At 39.2% G+C, this 17157-nt stretch overlaps 2 protein-coding genes across 2 annotated transcripts; one reads left to right on the top strand and one right to left on the bottom strand.

Moving 5' to 3' along the window:
• Positions 1-91: 91 nt before the first annotated feature.
• LOC137824741 (protein MAIN-LIKE 1-like) lies at positions 92-1117 on the bottom strand. The gene is made up of 2 exons (XM_068630414.1): positions 854-1117; positions 92-751 (listed from the first exon to the last, which is right to left on the bottom strand). The coding sequence occupies exons 1-2, from the start codon at positions 1115-1117 to the stop codon at positions 92-94; spliced, it is 924 nt and encodes a 307-aa protein (XP_068486515.1).
• An 11547-nt stretch (positions 1118-12664) lies between these two features.
• Positions 12665-13144, top strand: LOC137824740 (uncharacterized). The gene has a single exon (XM_068630413.1). It carries the CDS (start codon positions 12665-12667, stop codon positions 13142-13144), a length of 480 nt encoding a protein of 159 aa, XP_068486514.1.
• The last annotated feature ends 4013 nt before the right edge of the window (positions 13145-17157 follow it).

The raw sequence follows: 17157 nt of genomic DNA, 5'->3' as shown, positions 1-17157 counted from the left end.
AACATAGTCATCCCGAAGCTGTCAGTGCCTAATACTCGGAAAGTGCTCGTATATCCACGATGCCAATAACGTGACATACCCAGCTAACTGTCTAGTATTTGCATAGGAACCATCTCCCAAACTGCTCATACATGTGGGTCAAAGCAGCTGCTGCCCACGAGTATCCTCCGGTGTGCCTTAAATCTACAAATAATCCCAAGTAGGATACACTAACCGACGTAACACTCTTATATGAAAGATGGTGCAACCTACTAGGTGTAACAAATATGTCCGTGCAACCTACTAGGTGTAACAAATATGCTCGTGCAACCACAGTCCATTGTCTCCTGGTACATGCGTCCTCATACATCTCCCTCAACCAGCTTAGACGCACATGTCCACCCTGACAATGACGAGTCTCAGCAGCTGCTACTCCCTGTTCTACACGAAGTGAATCAACAAGCAAATCGATCGCCGCAGCTGCATCCAAGCTCGGGTACGTGTAAAATTGTCCGATAATTGGGAGGTGCAACAAATTCGACACATCATTCAATGTGATGGTCAACTCACCTATAGGAAGATGAAAAGAATTTATCTTTGGGTGCCACCTTTCTACAAAGGCACACAACAATCCTTTGTCTATCGTGTCATAGCTTGCCCCAATAAGTCCAACTAAATTTGACAACTCCACTGCAGGTAGTATCCGAGGATGAGAAGCACCCATCTTATTCATTTTTCGGCCATGAGACACCAATTTTAACTCTTCTCGATCCTAATTTAACCAACCAAAATCATATAAAATATACAATTTAATGAACGAAAATCATATCAAATTAACAGTGAACAAGTATCATAATACAACATATTTACTTACCACACCATTCCATAATTGCATGGCCACATGGTCTTCATAACCTGTCAACAATGTCCCATCTCGTGGACCTCCAGGATAACCTTCACCTTCTACTTTAGGTGGGTCTTCATCCTCCACCTCCATTTGGGGTTCAGCTTCTCCAGGTTCAACATGTTCTGCATCTTCATGTTCTTCATCTTCATTAACATGTCTTTTTCTTCTTCTAACAGAGGTTGTGGGACGTAGACGATCACCTTGTGAACCTCCTCCCCTTGTCTTCACCATTTCTGTTCAATTACACCATTCAAGTTAAACCAAATTACAAACTAATGAATAAGATGTTGAACCAATACAAACACAAAACAACAAATATAAAATTCTATTGAAACCAAAAGAGATAAAAAAAAGCATTGTATCATATATTCAAATCTTTTTGTAAGAGCTTAACCAAAAATAGTAATGGTGTAGGATGTTGCATTTGATATGATCCAATTAAATAAAATGCATTTTTGGAATAGATTGGATGTTCGAGTTGTATACATTCATATTATATTGTAGCTTCCATCATATTTAAATCGTAACATCCATCATATTTATATCCCACTAGAACACTTACATTCGAAGATAGAAAAAAATCTCAGGATGAAGTTATATATGTTGAAGAATGGATGACCATAAAAACACAAATCTGGATCCACAAATTCGGAACCTTCCTGGATCCACAAATTTAGAACCTTCCCAAATCCACAAATTCGAAACCTTCTCGGATCCACAAATTCGAAACCTTTTCAGAACCACAAATCTGGGATTTTACCGCAACCATAAACTCGGGATTCTACCGGATTCTATAATCTGGAATGTAAGGTAGCACTTACGGAAACAAAAATCCATAAAAAAGACGGATGTGCAAATCCGAAAGCAAAGAAATTTACTTACCTTTATCAAGAGCACTCTAAATCACCAACAAAAAATGTGTGAGATTGAAAGGAGAATGATTTGGAGGTGTCGCTGCTGCAAGCCACGGCTGCGAAATCTGAGAGAAACCTTGCCTGCGCCTCTTTAGGGTTTTTTTAGGTTAAGGATATTTTTGAAAATTTTAAAACTAATAAGGGCGATTTAGTCTTTGCATAAGAGTGTGTGGGTGCAGGAAGAAAAAGCCTAAGTATTTACCTTCTTAAACTAATCGGGCCAGAATAATATGCAATAAGTGCTCGGGTCGGGCCTCGAGCACGTCTGACCAGTACATAACACCCTAGCCTCGAGCCGAGCAGGGCGAGGCGAAGAGGTTTAATTGTATAGTAGATATGTTACCAGATTAGCCTGACCTCATGGTTCCGCTAAACACAATATGTTGAAGATAATGTCACCGAGTTAGTCCAACCTTAGGATTCGACTAAACGATGTGTATAGTAGATACATTACTAGATTAACCCGACCTTAGGGTTCAGCTAAACGATGTGTATAGTAGATACGTTACCGGATTAGCCTGACATTTTGGTTCCGCTAAAACGATATGTTGAAGACGACACCATCGAGTTAGTCCAACCTTAGGGTTCGACTAAACGATGTGTATAACATATTTTCTGAAAAACATTTATTCAAGGGCGACCTCGTTAAAAAAACCCCTTTAGGGGAAAAAGAGTGTCGCCAAAGGAAAACAGGAAACATAAAGTGTCTGAAAAACATTATAAATAATTTTCTTAACTGAAATAGAACTTGAGGATTGTCGCATTCCACGTTTGTGGGATGGTTCTACCGTCTAGAGTTTCCAGCTGATAAACTTCGTTGCCGAGCATTTCAGTTACTCGATATGGGCCGACAATTTATTCTCAATTTGATAGAGGTGGGCTTTTCGTAGTACCAAGTTGGAAACCCTAAATTGTTGAGGTTTTATTTTGGTTTTGTACCTCAATTTCACCCTTCTTTTTAGTGCTTCTGAGTGTAGGTGTGCGCGGTCGTGAACTTCTTCAAGCAAATCTAGATTTGTCCTTATCCCCTTGTTAGATTCCTCGGGAATGAAGTTTTGGAATCTCGGGGATTTCTCTAACACTTCTACTAGTATCATGGTGTCTGACCCACACACCAAATTAAAAGGTGTTTCTGTCGTTGTAGACTAGGGAGTGGTGTGATACGACCACAATATTCTGGGGATTTCTTCTGACCAACCCCCTTTTTCCTTTTCAAGCCTTCTCTTCAGACCCTTTAACAGAACTCTATTGGCCGACTCAGCCTGGTCATTAGTTTGGGGATGTTCAACTAAGGCAAAGATTTGCTTGATCCCTAATTCTGTGCATAGGTTCCCGAGTTGCCGACTTGTGAATTGGGTTTCATTGTCTGATACCAAGTTTCTGGGAACTCCAAATCGGCATACAACATTCTTCCATACAAAATGATGGATTTTGTGGGTGGTTTATCTGGGCAACCGACTCAATTTCAATCCACTTGGTGAAATATTCTATTGCGACGATGAGATACTTCATTTGGTGTAAGGCTAAAAGGAATGGACCCAAAATATCAATTCCCCAAGTATGTAAAGGCCATGGAATGGAGATAGAACGTAGCTCTTCTAGGGGCACATGTCTCTAGTCAGCATGTTTTTGACATTGTTCACATGTTTTAACATATTTCATGCAATCCTTCTTCATCGCCGACCAATAATACCCTGCTCGGATGGCTTTTAAAGAGAGAGCTCGTTTGTCGATGTGATTGTCACAAATGCCTTCGTGTAGTTCAGACATTATATGTATGCATTGATCTCCACTTATGCAGGTGAGGAGCAGATGAGTATAACCATATCAGAGGAGGTGACCATCCACCAAGGTGTACCAACTTGCGTTCTTCTTGACAATCTTGGCCTTCGTGGGCTCATAAGGGAGTAGTTCATCAGCAAGATACCGAATATATGGTGTTAGCCAAGTCTCTGATGAGTCGATCTACATGATCTTGAAGTTTTTGTCCTCGGGTGGCTCTCGGATGGTCATCCTTGGAGACCTCAAGGTCTCCTGGATCACAGATCGGTGTCGTCCCCCTCTCCCCGAGCTGGCCAATTTGGACAACAAGTTCGTTCGATAATTTTGTTCTTTGGGGACATGAACAAGGTCAAAAGTAAAGAAAGCAATTCTTAAAATCTTAACATACCCGAGGTACGAGGCTAACTATGGATCTTTAGCTTGATACTCGTCGAAAACCTGCCCTGTTATAAGTAGTGAATCGCTCTTTACTAGCAAGCAATAAGCTCTCAGTTCCTTTGCCAACAGCATTCCTACTATTAGGGCCTCATATTCCGCTTAGTTATTGTTCACCTTAAATGCAAACTTAAGAGACTACTCAATTAGGACACCCTTTGGTCCTTCCAAATGATGTTAGCTCCGCTTCCTTGTATATTGGAGGACCGATCAATGAAGAGGATCCACAGGAAATCATCTGAATCGGGCTTGGAGCCTTTGGGTGCGAGCTCCGTCATGAAGTCTGCGTATACCTGACCCTTGATCGGTCCACGCGGCTCATAGTGCATGTCAAACTATGATAACTCTATGGTCCAGCGCACCATCCTTCCTACAATATCAGGCTTATGAAAGACCTTCCGAATAGGTAGGTTGGTCATTACCACCACGATAAAACTCTAGAAGTACGCAGTTGTCAGGCTGTAAAAACTATAGCGGAAGCCGCTTTTTCGATAGTCTTGTATTGAATCTTCGCACCATACAATACTTTACTTATAAGTAAATTGGCCTATGTCCCTTCTCTTCCTTTTGCAAAATAACTGAGCTTATAGGTCGGTCGGTAATTGAGAAGTACAAACGGATAGAAAGTCTTGGGGTAGGCTTGCTAAGTGTTGGTGGATTAGCCAAGTATTCTTTTAACTTTATGAAAGCCTCTTCGCACTTGTCGGTCCAGATGAAACGATTGCTCTTCTTGAGGTATTGGAAGTAAGGATACCTCTTATCGCCACTAGCCGATAGAAAACGTGATAGGGCGGCCTTGCGCCTGGTTAATCTTTGTACTTCTTTTACGTTAGTTGGGCTTCTCATCTCTATGATCGCTACAAATTTGTCAGGATTTGCCTCAATTCCTCTCTCAGTTAGTAGGAAATTGAGGAACTTCCCCACCTGTACACTGAAAACACATTTGTCGGGGTTGAGCTTTAAGTTATGTCTCACTATAGTGGCAAATAACTCTTCTAGATCGAATACATGCCCGTCCGCCTTCACCGAGGTGAGCACCATGTCATCCACATACGCTTAGATATTCCGACCAAGCATTGCCAGTAGAATTCGGCCCATGAGCCTCTGATAGGTTGTCCCTACATTCTTCAATTCAAAGGGCATGACCTTGTAACAGTAACTGGCTGCTTCGACCATAAAAGCCATTTCATTCTCATCCTTTAGATGCATTCGAATTTGGTTGTATCCGGATAAGGCGTTCAAAAAGCTTAGTAGGCCACAACCCGAGGTGTTATCTACCAAGTAGTCTATGTTCGGTAGGGAGTAGGGATCCTTGGAGCAGGCTTTATTGAGATTAGTGAAGTCGACACACATTCTCCACTTTCCACTTGCCTTCCTTACCATAACAACATTCGCTAACCACTCGGGGTATTAGATTTCCCTTATGTGGTCAGTTATGAGAAGTTTTTGAGTCTCTACTCACATGGCGAGGCGCTTTTCCTCATTGAATTTCCTTCGCTACTGGATTTTGGGTTTGGCTTCTCGTCCATGGTGAGACAGTGGCTTAAAAAATCTAGGTCAATCCCCAACATGTCAGCGGACGACCATGCGAATGCATTCATGTTTTTTGAAAAGACTTCGACAATTTTATCCTTTAGTTCCTTGCAAAGTGAAGCTCTGGGCTTGAATTTTTTACCGTTTACCTCTAATTCCCAAACTTCCCCAGCAGGTCCGGGTTGCCTTTCTTCGTGGGGGTCGGCCTCTACTTCCAAAATTGGTCCTCCCATTTGGGTGATAATTGTGTAGGTGCCCTTACGGTTTCTCAGACTGTTCTCGTAACACTTGCAAGCCATTTTTTGATGTACTTTCATTGTTATTATCTTTCCTTCGGGTGAGGGAAACTTCATCTTCATATGGGAGGTTGAGGCTACCGCGCCCAACCTATTTAATGAAGGTTTCCCTAAAAGCAAGTTATAAGCAGAGGGGGTATTAACAACGATGTACTTTACCATGATTGTCCTTGTTGTGTTTTCGTTAGAGAAGGTTGTCCTCAACTCGACATACCCTCGTACTTCCACCTAGTCCCCTACGAAACCAACAAGGCAATCGTTGTAAGGCCTCAACTAATCGGGGGATATTTGTAAGCCCTCAAACGTTTCCCAGAACATTACGTCGGTCGAGCTTCCTTGATCAATGAGGACTTTATGTACATTCCGTCCTATAGTGATGATTGATATCACCACAAGGTCATCTTCATGGGGGAACACGTCTTTCGAGTCAGTCGATGTGAAACAGAGGGAGGGAGCTGAGGATTGTTCGGGCTTCTTTGTGTCCTGGGACATCATAGCTTGGGAATAGCATTTTCGGTTGGACGTCGAGCTGCCTCTTTCAGAGAAAACTCCTGCGATGGTATTCAGATCACCAAGAACCGAAGCTTCATGGCTTTTTTCTTGGGGTGCAGCTTCCCCATTTGGTTCCTCTAGACCATTCTCGATGTACTTAGTTAAGAACCCCTCTTTGACCAGTTTTGAGAGTTGATAAGTTAGGGTTAGGCATCGTTCAACATTATGACGTTGTGCCCTGTGGAACTCACACCAGTCATCTTTTCGTGATCCCAACAATCGATCTGTTTTATTTGGAAAATGTAGCTTATCTACCACGTCGTCCTTGGCTATAAATACCTTGTAGGACACTCAGAACCTCGGTTTGAGTATATTTTCTTCGTTAATCTGACTCTTTGTCTCGTCCTTTTTTGCGATGTACGGGACATACCTCTGGTTAGACACGTCTGCTCTCTTCGAGGGGCGTTCACCCTCACTCTCTTTGTACCTCGACTACTTTGATTGCGAACCGTCATTCTTCTTGAGTATGGCTTCTTCTGCCTCGATATGGGCTGCTGCTTGTTCCCTCGGATAACGAGTCTGACCTGTTTTCGATTAACGAGTCACAAAAAGGCCTCGTTGCCATCCATTTGACGAAAGTGGCGACCACCATTTCCTCATTTGGAGTTTGAAGTCTTACCGAGACTGGGCATAAACAGTTTAGGTAATCCTTGAGCAACTCTCCTTGCCTTTGTCTGACATCAAAGAGATCGGGCAATCGTGGGGGGGCACCTTTATTAACTAAGAACTGCTCCTTGAATATCCTAGAGAACTATGAGAAAGAGGTGATATGATCATTAGGGATCCCATTGAACCATTGAAGAGCGGTTCCTGTAAACATGCCCATGAGCATCTTACATCGGATGGCGTCTGACCCACCCAAGATGATCATTATAGCCCTAAATGCTTTTAGGTGGCTCTATGAATCTTCCATGCCAGAAAAGGGGTCATCTTAGGTGTGATGTAGTAGGGCAATATTGATTTTTCGATGATTTGTTGCGAGAATGGTTTGAGGTCATCCCTTGAGGATATGTACGGGGAACGTGCCCGAACGTGACGTCGACCATGTTTGTTAATGTTTCTCCGCAATTCCTCGTTGGCTTTGCATAACTCCTCGTTGGCTTGGGCGTGCTCTTCCATGGTTCTCTTAAAGGGCTCTATTTCCTCCATGAGACACGCTTGACTGAGTTGCATTTCCTTTCGTAGACGATCTTGATAAGCTCAAGCTTCTTCTTGTAGCCGCTCTTGCTTGGTTCGGGCTTCTTCCCGAATTCGCTCCTGCTTCGTTGATATTCTTCATTTTCCTGTTGGAGAACCCTCATGGTCTCCATTATTTGTTGCAAAGTTAGGACCTCGTCACCTTTAGGTACTTGCACTTCTTGTCTAGTGTTCCTTATTGTGTCAAGTTACTCGGTGTTTTGTGTTTGGGCTTTTAAAGAATTAGTGGGAATTTGTGTTGTAATGCCTTTTACTAGTGAGCTACAATAGGACATCGACATAACCATTCGTCATTCTCGACGCATGAGTTATGGCAAATTTGTCAAAGTGTTTAATCTTTGTAGTATGTATCTCCTACCCCACGGTGGACGCCAAATGTTCTCGCTGGCTGACCTGGATCGGGTCTTGAAGGTGGATCCTAGGCCTTCCTTTTTTCTTGCTGCTTTGAGATGCTTAAAATTTGCAGTGAGGGGAGCTCCACCTGTTAATAAGACTCTGACGATCAAGTCAGTGAGAGCATATAGATATGAGTATAGTGTATAGTTTATGGAATAACACTTACCTTTGTTCAAGGTCTCAAGGCCCTTTTATAATACTTGTAGATCCTCTTTTTAGGAGTTAACAACCATAAATATATTCTGTTAATATAAAATTTTTAGGCAGAGCATTATCTCTAATAGTTTATTTTCATCGAATTTAAAGTAAATATCCATGTCTAACTGATTCAGTTATTTATTTCGTTGTTTTAATATATTTTTCTAGCCATTTGAGTCGACTTCTTAACAAATAATTGGACATGTTATTGTTTTGGGCTGCCTTAAGTATTTACCTTCTTAAACTAATCGGGCCAAAAAAATATGCATAAATGCTTGGATCGGACCCCGAACACGTGTAAGTTGTATTTGTCCTTAATTTTATATATATGCAAAAATTCAATGAACCACAAAACCTTGTTGTAACATGTTACAATGTAAAGTAGAAGAAAAAAATAGAAAGACATAACATGTATTTGACAAATATTCTAAAAAGAAAAGCATAAAAAACAAGTCTTCTCATAGCTTTAGGTTGTGTTTGAATTTGGGAATGAATGTGTGAGAATTTGAAAGAGTAAATGTGTGAGAATATGGGAGAAAAGTGTGAAGAAAATAAGATTGTTTGGATTGGGATATGTTAGACTTGATTGTTAGAAAACAATTATTGAAGTTTGTGAGTGATGGTATGGGGTGTAAGGGATTTAATTTTTTAAAATATTACAAATGTAAATTTACAAATTTAACTTTGTCTTTAAAAATAATTAAAAAAATAAAATAAGAGGTATTTTTTTGTGTAGATTTTAGTTAATTAAAATTTTGTACATTATTTTTGGTACCATTGAATAATTGTAAAATTTTGATATTCATAATTGTAAAAACATTTACAAATATGTAAAAAATATGATAAATTTTAATAAATTAAAACAAAATTATATCTAAAGTATAAACGTACAAAATTTAATTAATAAAAATATAAAATTACAATTTTATTATTTTCATAAAAAATAATTAAAATTAAATAGATACTATTTATTTATATATAAAATCTATCGAGACTAAAATATAGTTTCTACAAATATTTTAATTAAAAAATATAAATTATTTAAGATTATTGATATATACAAAGTTATTAAATATTTATAATTATAAAAAGTTTCATCAACAAATACTTATTACGTTAAATATAAATAATTTTTATATTTATTTTTTAAATTAATTATACTCGCTAGATATACTCGGGTCCTCGACCCAAGTACTTAAGCGTCGTAAGCTTGGTTAGATAAAGTTACACCTAGCTCGGTCTGGGGCAGGTATGGGTCCAATGACACGTTACGAGGTCGGTCTAGACGTTTGGTTACCTATGCGTAAAAGATAATTAAAATAAAAATAACATAAGGAATAATTGAATTAGTTAAAGTGTATATATTTTTTAAATACAAATAAAAGCTATTAGGAATGATGTGACATAACACCTGAAAATAAATATGCACGTTAACATAATGTTTTACCATTGAAATTATATTCTTGTTGTTGAGATTATATTCTTGTTGTTGAAATAATATTCTGGTTGATGAAAATCGTTGAATGAATGTCATAAAAGGAGTTTAAGACCCCAGGTAAAGGTACGCTATTTTCTAAATACTTTAGACTGAAACAAATTTTATAGTTTGAATGCTCTCATTGACTTGATCGGCAGAGTGTGATTAAATGGTAGAGACCCCTTCTGTCACGAAGTAACAACATTTTGGAACATCCATTGAAGACAAATCAAGCGAAGCTCACCATCTAGTCCGACCGAGGTCAACTAGCGAAAACATTAATATTATTATTATATAAATTTATTTTTATTAAAAATAATTATATTTATTTTTTATATTATAATTATAATTTTATTATTGATATTTATACTTACCACACCATCACTAACAAAACCACATCACACCAGCTACTAACTAGACCATCACCACCAACTACTAACCAGACAACCACCACTAGCTACTAACCAAATTACCACTAACATCTAACCTTACTCCACAATTAAATCATAATCAATTATCACTTCAAAAAAAAGTCATAATCGATGTTGGAACTGGATACGAGCAGAAGCCTTCAGGCTCACCTTATGGCAGAGATTGAGGTCTCTCGAATAACTACGGAGGAGCATGCACAAGCCAATTTGGAGTTGCGCAAGATCAACGAGGAACTGCGGAGGAACTTGCACCGACAGGGTCGATGTCCCGCCTGGGAACGTTCCCCAGATTTGTCATCGAGGGATGACCCCAAGCCGTTCTCTCTGGTGTAGAAGATCCTGAAAGTCATCTAAAGGCGTTTAGGGATCAAATGATCATCTTTGGGGGGCTGATGCAATTCGATGTAAGATGCTTATGAGTACCTTCACAGGGACAACCCTGCAATGGTTTAGTGGGATCCCGGATGGACACATAACCTCTTTCCCTCAGTTCTCTGTAATGTTTACAAAGTAGTTTTCTACTAATAAGGTCAATCCTCCACCATTGTGTGATCTATTCAATGTCAGATAGAGCGAAGAGGAATCTCTCAAAGGATACTTGAATAGATTTGGTGCAGTCTCAGTAAGACTCTGAACTCAGGATGAAGAGATGGTGGTCCCTGCTTTCGTACAAGGGATGATAGCAAGCCCATTTAGTGATTCACTAATTAGGAATCCGGCAGAGATGTTATCCGAGGTGCATGAACGAGCTACCGCCTATATCAAGGATGAAGAGGCCGTGCTCAGGAGAAATGGAAACTCCCGGTTGAAGTAGCCCAGGCACAAGGAAAATAATTGAGATCGTTCCATCAAGAGCAATGAAGCATCCACAAAGAAGAGAACGGATTCAAGGTATGTCCCGTATGTCGCCAAGAAGGATGAACCTAAGATAAAGGCCAGGGAGGAGACGAAGATCAGACCTAGATTCCGAGTATCCTGTAAAGAGCTCTTAAGCATGCCAGGGGTAGCAGATAAGCTAAAAATTCCCCAAAAGACAGATCGATTCTTGGGATCACATAGAGATGCTTGATACGACTTTCACAGGGCATTTGGGCATAACGTCGAACGATGCATAACCCCAAGTTACCAACTGGCTAGTTTAGTCAAATGGGGTTTCTTGAAGGAATATCTCGAGGCCAACCAGGAGGAACCAAAAGGAGAAGCTATGACCGTGGATCAAACACATGAAACTCCAATCCATGGGGATTTGAACACCATTGCAGGAGGATTCTCTAGAGGTGGGAACTCGACCTTCAAACGCAAACGATATGCGCAAGCGGTGATGTCCCTGAATATATGGAGGTATGGACGCCCTACAAATGTTGAACCAAGTGGTGTTCAATGCTTTGAAGAATCCAAATCCTTTGGAGGATGTTGAAGCCTCTGCTTTGCTGTGTGTTGCTGTGCTGATTTAAGCTTTGTTCTGGGGTAGTTTAATGTTGTAATCCACCCTTAGATTAAATCTCAAGAAAGTAGCATCTCAATCTTTATCAAAGCAAAATGTTTTTCAAACTAAGTTGAAACAACCGATTGTTTTGTCGAAACAACCGATTGTTTTGTCGAAACAACCGATTGTTTACACTTAGGTGTTTTGAGAAAGTTTGAAAACTGTTTTTGAATGGTGAAATCTGTTAAGTAACAAAACAACCGATTGATTCGAAGAAACAATCGATTGTTTGTTTTGAAACCATAACAGAAAAACTGTTTTCTTTGATTGAGCTTTAAATGCTTTAACTGAATACGCTCCAGTCATTAAATGCGTTGACCAATCTATTTTAAATGCAATGAAGAGTTTGTTAAAGATTTGATAACAAAATATATTCTTGAATATATTCTGAAAAACTTTTTTTAAGGTTTAAGAATCTTGAGACAAAGTTTAAGAACAACAACTAAGAGTTTTTCAAAGAAGTTCTGAGATTGCTTAAGAGTTGAGAGATTGATCAAGGTGCTGGAATAGGATTCTACTTGTATTGATTTCAGATATTCATCTGTAACAAGTGTAATCTTTGTAAACTACTGAACAATTCGTGTGTGTGTTTTGCTGAGATTGGCTGTGTGTTCTTGAGGTGTTCAAGATCAGCAATCTTAGTGTTGGCCAAGGAGAGTGTGTTTCTTGAGGTGTTCAAGGTCATTCTCTTGGTTGTGGTGTAAGTGATCAAGTGGTGATTGCTTAGTGGTTATCCTCAGGGTTTCTGAGAAGACTGGATGTAGCTCTTGTTTGGAGTGAACCAGTATAAACAACTGTGTACAATTTCTATCCCTATCTCTTTAATTCAGTTTTGATATTTTGGAACTGGTATAAACAACCGATTGTTTCGCTAAAACAACCGATTGTTTTTCCAGCTTTGTGCTTTTGCTGTTTGTTTTGGAAGAACTGAATCCTTAATCAAGGTTCTTTTGAAGAATTTTCATTCTAAGCTTAAAAGTTTACAAAAATCTTTCTTAAACAATTCACCCCCTTTCGTTTAAGGCCATTAATTCTAACAACAAAGCCCTCCCTCTCCTTAACAAGTTCCAACCTGAAAGACATGTTTCCTTATGAGGATGATCCAGTGGTGATATCTGTTGTCAAGGTAGGGCGAAAAGTGCACAGAGTCCTGATCGACCAAGGAAGCTCGAGCGATGTGATGTTCTGGGAAACATTTACAAATTTACAAATATCCTCTGATCAGCTAAGGCCTTATGATGGTTGTCTGGTCGGCTTTGCAAGAGACCAGGTGGAGGTACGAGGATACGTTGAGCTGAGGATAACCTTTTCATATGAAAACCCAGCCACAACGATTACTATCAAGTACATCGTTGTCAATATATCTTCAGCATATTACCTGCTTTTGGGGCGACCCTCCTTGAATAGGTTGGGTGCAGTAGCCTCAACCACTCACATGAAGATGAAGTTGCCCTCGTCAGAAGGAGGAATAATTACAATAAAGGTTGACCAGAAGATGGCCCGGAAATGCTATGAGAGCAATTTGAAAAATCATATGGGAATCTACGCAGTCACCATCTAGGTAGGAGAGCCTGGATGGATAGCAGAGGCAGACATCAATGATGAAAGACGACCTGGGCCTGCTGGAGAGGGAGGTAAAGGGGAAGAAATTCAGGTTGGGCACCTTGTGGGGGCAAAAAGTTAGAGAATAAAATAGTCGACATCATCTCGAAGAATATGAACGCTTTCGCATGGTCGTCTGTGGACATGCCTAGAATAAATCCAATTTTTTATGCCACTGACTTACCATGGATGAAAAGGTCAAGCCTGTGGTCCAGAGACGAAGGAAATTCAATAAAGTGAAACGCCTTGTTATCCAAGAAGAAACTCTGAAACTCTTTGTTACTGGCCACATCAGGGAGATCCAATACCCTGAGTGGTTGGCGAATGTTGTATTGGTGTAAAAGGAAAATGGGAAGTGGATGTTGTGTGTTGACTTTACTGATTTAAATAAGGCTTGTCCCAAGGATTCTTACCCTCTACCGAGCATAAACTCCTTGGTAGACAACGCCTCAGGATGTCATCTGTTAAGTTTTCTAGATGCATTTTCGAGGTATAATCAGATCCATATGCGCCCGAAGGACAAGAGTAAGACAACTTTTATGGCTGAGGTCGCCAATTACTGCTATAAGGTCATGCCCTTTTGCTTGAAAAACACCGGGGCGACCTATCAAAGGCTCATAGATCAGATCCTTTCACCAATGTTCGGATGCAACATTCAAACATATGTGGATGATATGGTCGTCACATCGGAAAGGGAAGACCAACATGTTATCGACCTAGAAGAGTTATTTGCAACTATATTGAGGTACAATCTAAAGCTTAACCCTGATAAATGCGTGTTCGGGGTAGAAGCAGGGAAATTTCTTGGCTTCTTACTAACTGAAAGAGGTATAGAGGCAAATCTTGACAAATGCGTAGCGATCATAAGGATGAAAAGCTTAGCTAATGTGAAGGAAGTACAACAGTTAACCAGGCGCATAGCTGCCCTGTCTCGTTTCTTGTCAGCTAGTGGAGATAAATGATATCCTTATTTCCAACGTCTTAAGAAAAACAACCGCTTTGCATGGACTAGAGAATGCGAAGAAGCCTTTGCCAAGTTAAAGGAACACCTGGCTAGTCCTCTAGTTCTCGGTAAACCAATCCCGGGAACCCCTATTCGACTTTATTTTTCAATAACAGATCGGGTTATCTGCTTGCTCATTTTGCAAGATCAGGATAAGATCCAAAAGCCTGTCTATTTCGTAAGTAAGGTGTTGTAGGGACCAGACACTCGGTATCAAGATATCGAGAATGTTCCCCTAGCTGTGGTGTTCACAGCTCGACGACTTTGCCATTACTTTGAAAGCTTCATTGTGATCGTAATGACTGACCTGCCCATCCGTAAGGTTCTCCGAAAGCCCAACATTGCAGGTCAGATGTGTTAGAATATTTGGCCTTAAACGAGAGGGGGGTGAATTGTTTAAGAGAGTTTTTTAGAAAACTTTTCAATGTTTAGGTAAATTCTTTGTATGAATCCAGAACATAAATCAGGTTAGCCAAGAATATAAGCACTAAAACAACAAAGCAACAGAAAAACAATCGGTTGTTTCTTCGAAACAATCAGTTGTTTATACTAGAAAAGCTTAAAGCATAATTTAAATGAGTTTAGGGTAAGAGAGAGATACACCAACAGTTTATATTGGTTCACTCTTAAGCCAAGAGCTACATCCAGTCCCCAGAAAACAACTGGGTAATCTACTAAGTAATCAAACCAGATTACAATACACACACCACCAAAGTAGTGACCTTGAACCCTTCAAGAAACACACTCCCTTTGGCAAAACACACCAAGAGTATTAATCTTGACCACCTCAAGAGCACACAACACTCCTTGGCAACATAACACCAAAAATACAGTACAAACTGAAATCAATACAATTGCAATCCTATTCCACTCTCTTTGAAAACCCAAAGCTTGATGTGAATGTTCAAATCTTGAAATCAACTTTGTCACAATTGAAAAACTCAAATATGTTTCTCTTGCTTGTTTGAAAACATAAACAAACCATTTATATTTTCCAAATATTGGTCAAAGAAATTAATGAAGGAGCGTATTCAGTTGGAAATCATTTAAAGAACATTCAACAACCAAAACAAAATTCTGTTAGGATTTTCAAAGAAACAATCGGTTGAAACCACGAAACAACCGATTGTTTGGTTTGGCAGTTAAGTCAACCAAATTAAAACAGTTTTCAACCTATTCAAAAACTCCTAAGAGTAAAACAACCGGTTGATTCGACAAAACAACAGGTTGTTTTTCACTTAGTTGGAAAAACACTTTATTTTCTAAAAGGTTTTAAATCACATCAGTTTTAGATTCAATAGTTTAATGCTCATTTGAAAAAGAAATTTAAACATGAATCAGTAGTTAAAAAACAAAGTCAAAGATAAGGAAGGTCTTATCCTTTTATGAAGTCCCTTCAATGAGTCATTGTTTGTGATCAAGAATGCTTCTTTTGACTTTTTGAAAAAGCTTGGACTGGTGCACACCCTTAATTCAGTTCCAGTCTCAATCCTTTTCTTCCAAGAACCTGATCAGATGACTCAGAACTTCATGTTCTTCTAGTATCCCCGCATTAAAATGAATTCAAGCAACAAAATTTGGTCCCCTTACAAATGTGGGTCCATTTGATTTATTTTTATCATTTGAAACCTCACAACCTTTGGGAATCCATTTCATAAAACCTCTGGGAACAGAATATTTCCTTATTTTGCAGAATTTGACTGAATGACCTCTTTTCATGCAATAAAAGCATGTAACAACCGGTTGTTTTGACTTAACAATCGGTTGTTTTATTGGTAGTTTTGTAAAATTCTTTGAAAACTTATCTTACTTGTTCTGTGGATTAAAACCTAATCCAGCTCTTCCAAAAACACAATTTTGAGATGCCAAGACATTCTCAAAGTTGGATTTTCCCTTTGAAAACTTATCCACAGTTCTAACAAGATAATGAACTTTCTTTTCAAGATTTTCACAATTTTCACAAACAAGAGAGTCACACACATGAGAAGAGTTTTTGCAATGTTTTCAAGCTTTTCAAAATCAATTTTTGATTTTTCCAACTCTTCTTCAAGTGTCTTAACCCTGTTTTCAAGCCAGTTGTTTAGCCCTTTCAATCGGTTGTTTGAGAGAACCAATCGGTTAGCTTCTTCATGAGTTTCTTGAAAAGCTTGAAGCAATTTACTATAATTTTCAGCATTTAGGGAAGCACATGAACGTACATTGCTTGAGCTACATGACTCGTCATCTCCTTCTGCAATCAAGCATATGTTTGCTTTTTCATCTTCACTTGATGAGGAGCTTGATGAGGAAACTTCATTTTCATCCCAAGCAATATATGCTCTTCTTGATTTTCCCTTTTTCTCCTTGTAGCTTGATTTCTTTTCATTGCTTTCTTTATTTGGGCAATTAGCTTTTATATGCCCTTGTTCACCACAACCAAAGCAAGTATAATTGTTATAATTGAAATCACTAGTTTTCTTGTTGCCATACCTTTCTTTGTTGGCTTCTTTGTTGCGATTTCTCTTCAAGAATCTACTAAACTTTTTAGACAGCAAACTAAGGTTTTCTTCTTCACTTTCATCACTTGACTCTTGTTTGCTTTTGTGCTTGGCAGCTTTCAAGGCAATGCTTATCACATGCTTGTCTTCACTTTCTTGAACATTGAATCTATTCATTTCTAACTCATGTTCTCTAATCTTACCAAACAATGAAGTCGTTGTCAAGGATGTCAAGTCTTTTGATTCAGAAATTGTTGTCACCTTAGGTTGCCATGATCTATCAAGACACTTGAGGATCTTGATGTTTAGTTCTTCTTTATCAAAGGTTTTTTCAAGGCTCATAAGGTGGTTGATGATGCGAGTGAACCTCTTTTGTACTTCAACAATTGACTCACCCTTGAGCATTCTAAACATTTCGTATTTCTGAATTAGAGTATGCTTTCTAGCTCTCTTCACATCATTGGTTCCTTCATGAGTCACCTCCAAAGTGTC

Source organism: Phaseolus vulgaris, chromosome 8, assembly GCF_000499845.2.
Source record: "Phaseolus vulgaris cultivar G19833 chromosome 8, P. vulgaris v2.0, whole genome shotgun sequence".
NCBI classification, from domain to species: Eukaryota; Viridiplantae; Streptophyta; class Magnoliopsida; order Fabales; family Fabaceae; genus Phaseolus; species Phaseolus vulgaris.
This window is presented reverse-complemented; position numbering and strand designations above follow the sequence as displayed.

Excerpts from the sequence above, each read along its gene's own strand:
- LOC137824740 (XM_068630413.1), top strand. The coding sequence starts at position 12,665 with ATGTTTCCTTATGAGGATGATCCAGTGGTGATATCTGTTGTCAAGGTA.
- LOC137824741 (XM_068630414.1), bottom strand. The coding sequence starts at position 1,117 with ATGGTGAAGACAAGGGGAGGAGGTTCACAAGGTGATCGTCTACGTCCC. Across the intron at positions 752-853 it reads TGCAATTATGGAATGGTGTG|GATCGAGAAGAGTTAAAATT; the intron begins GTAAGTAAATAT and ends TGGTTAAATTAG.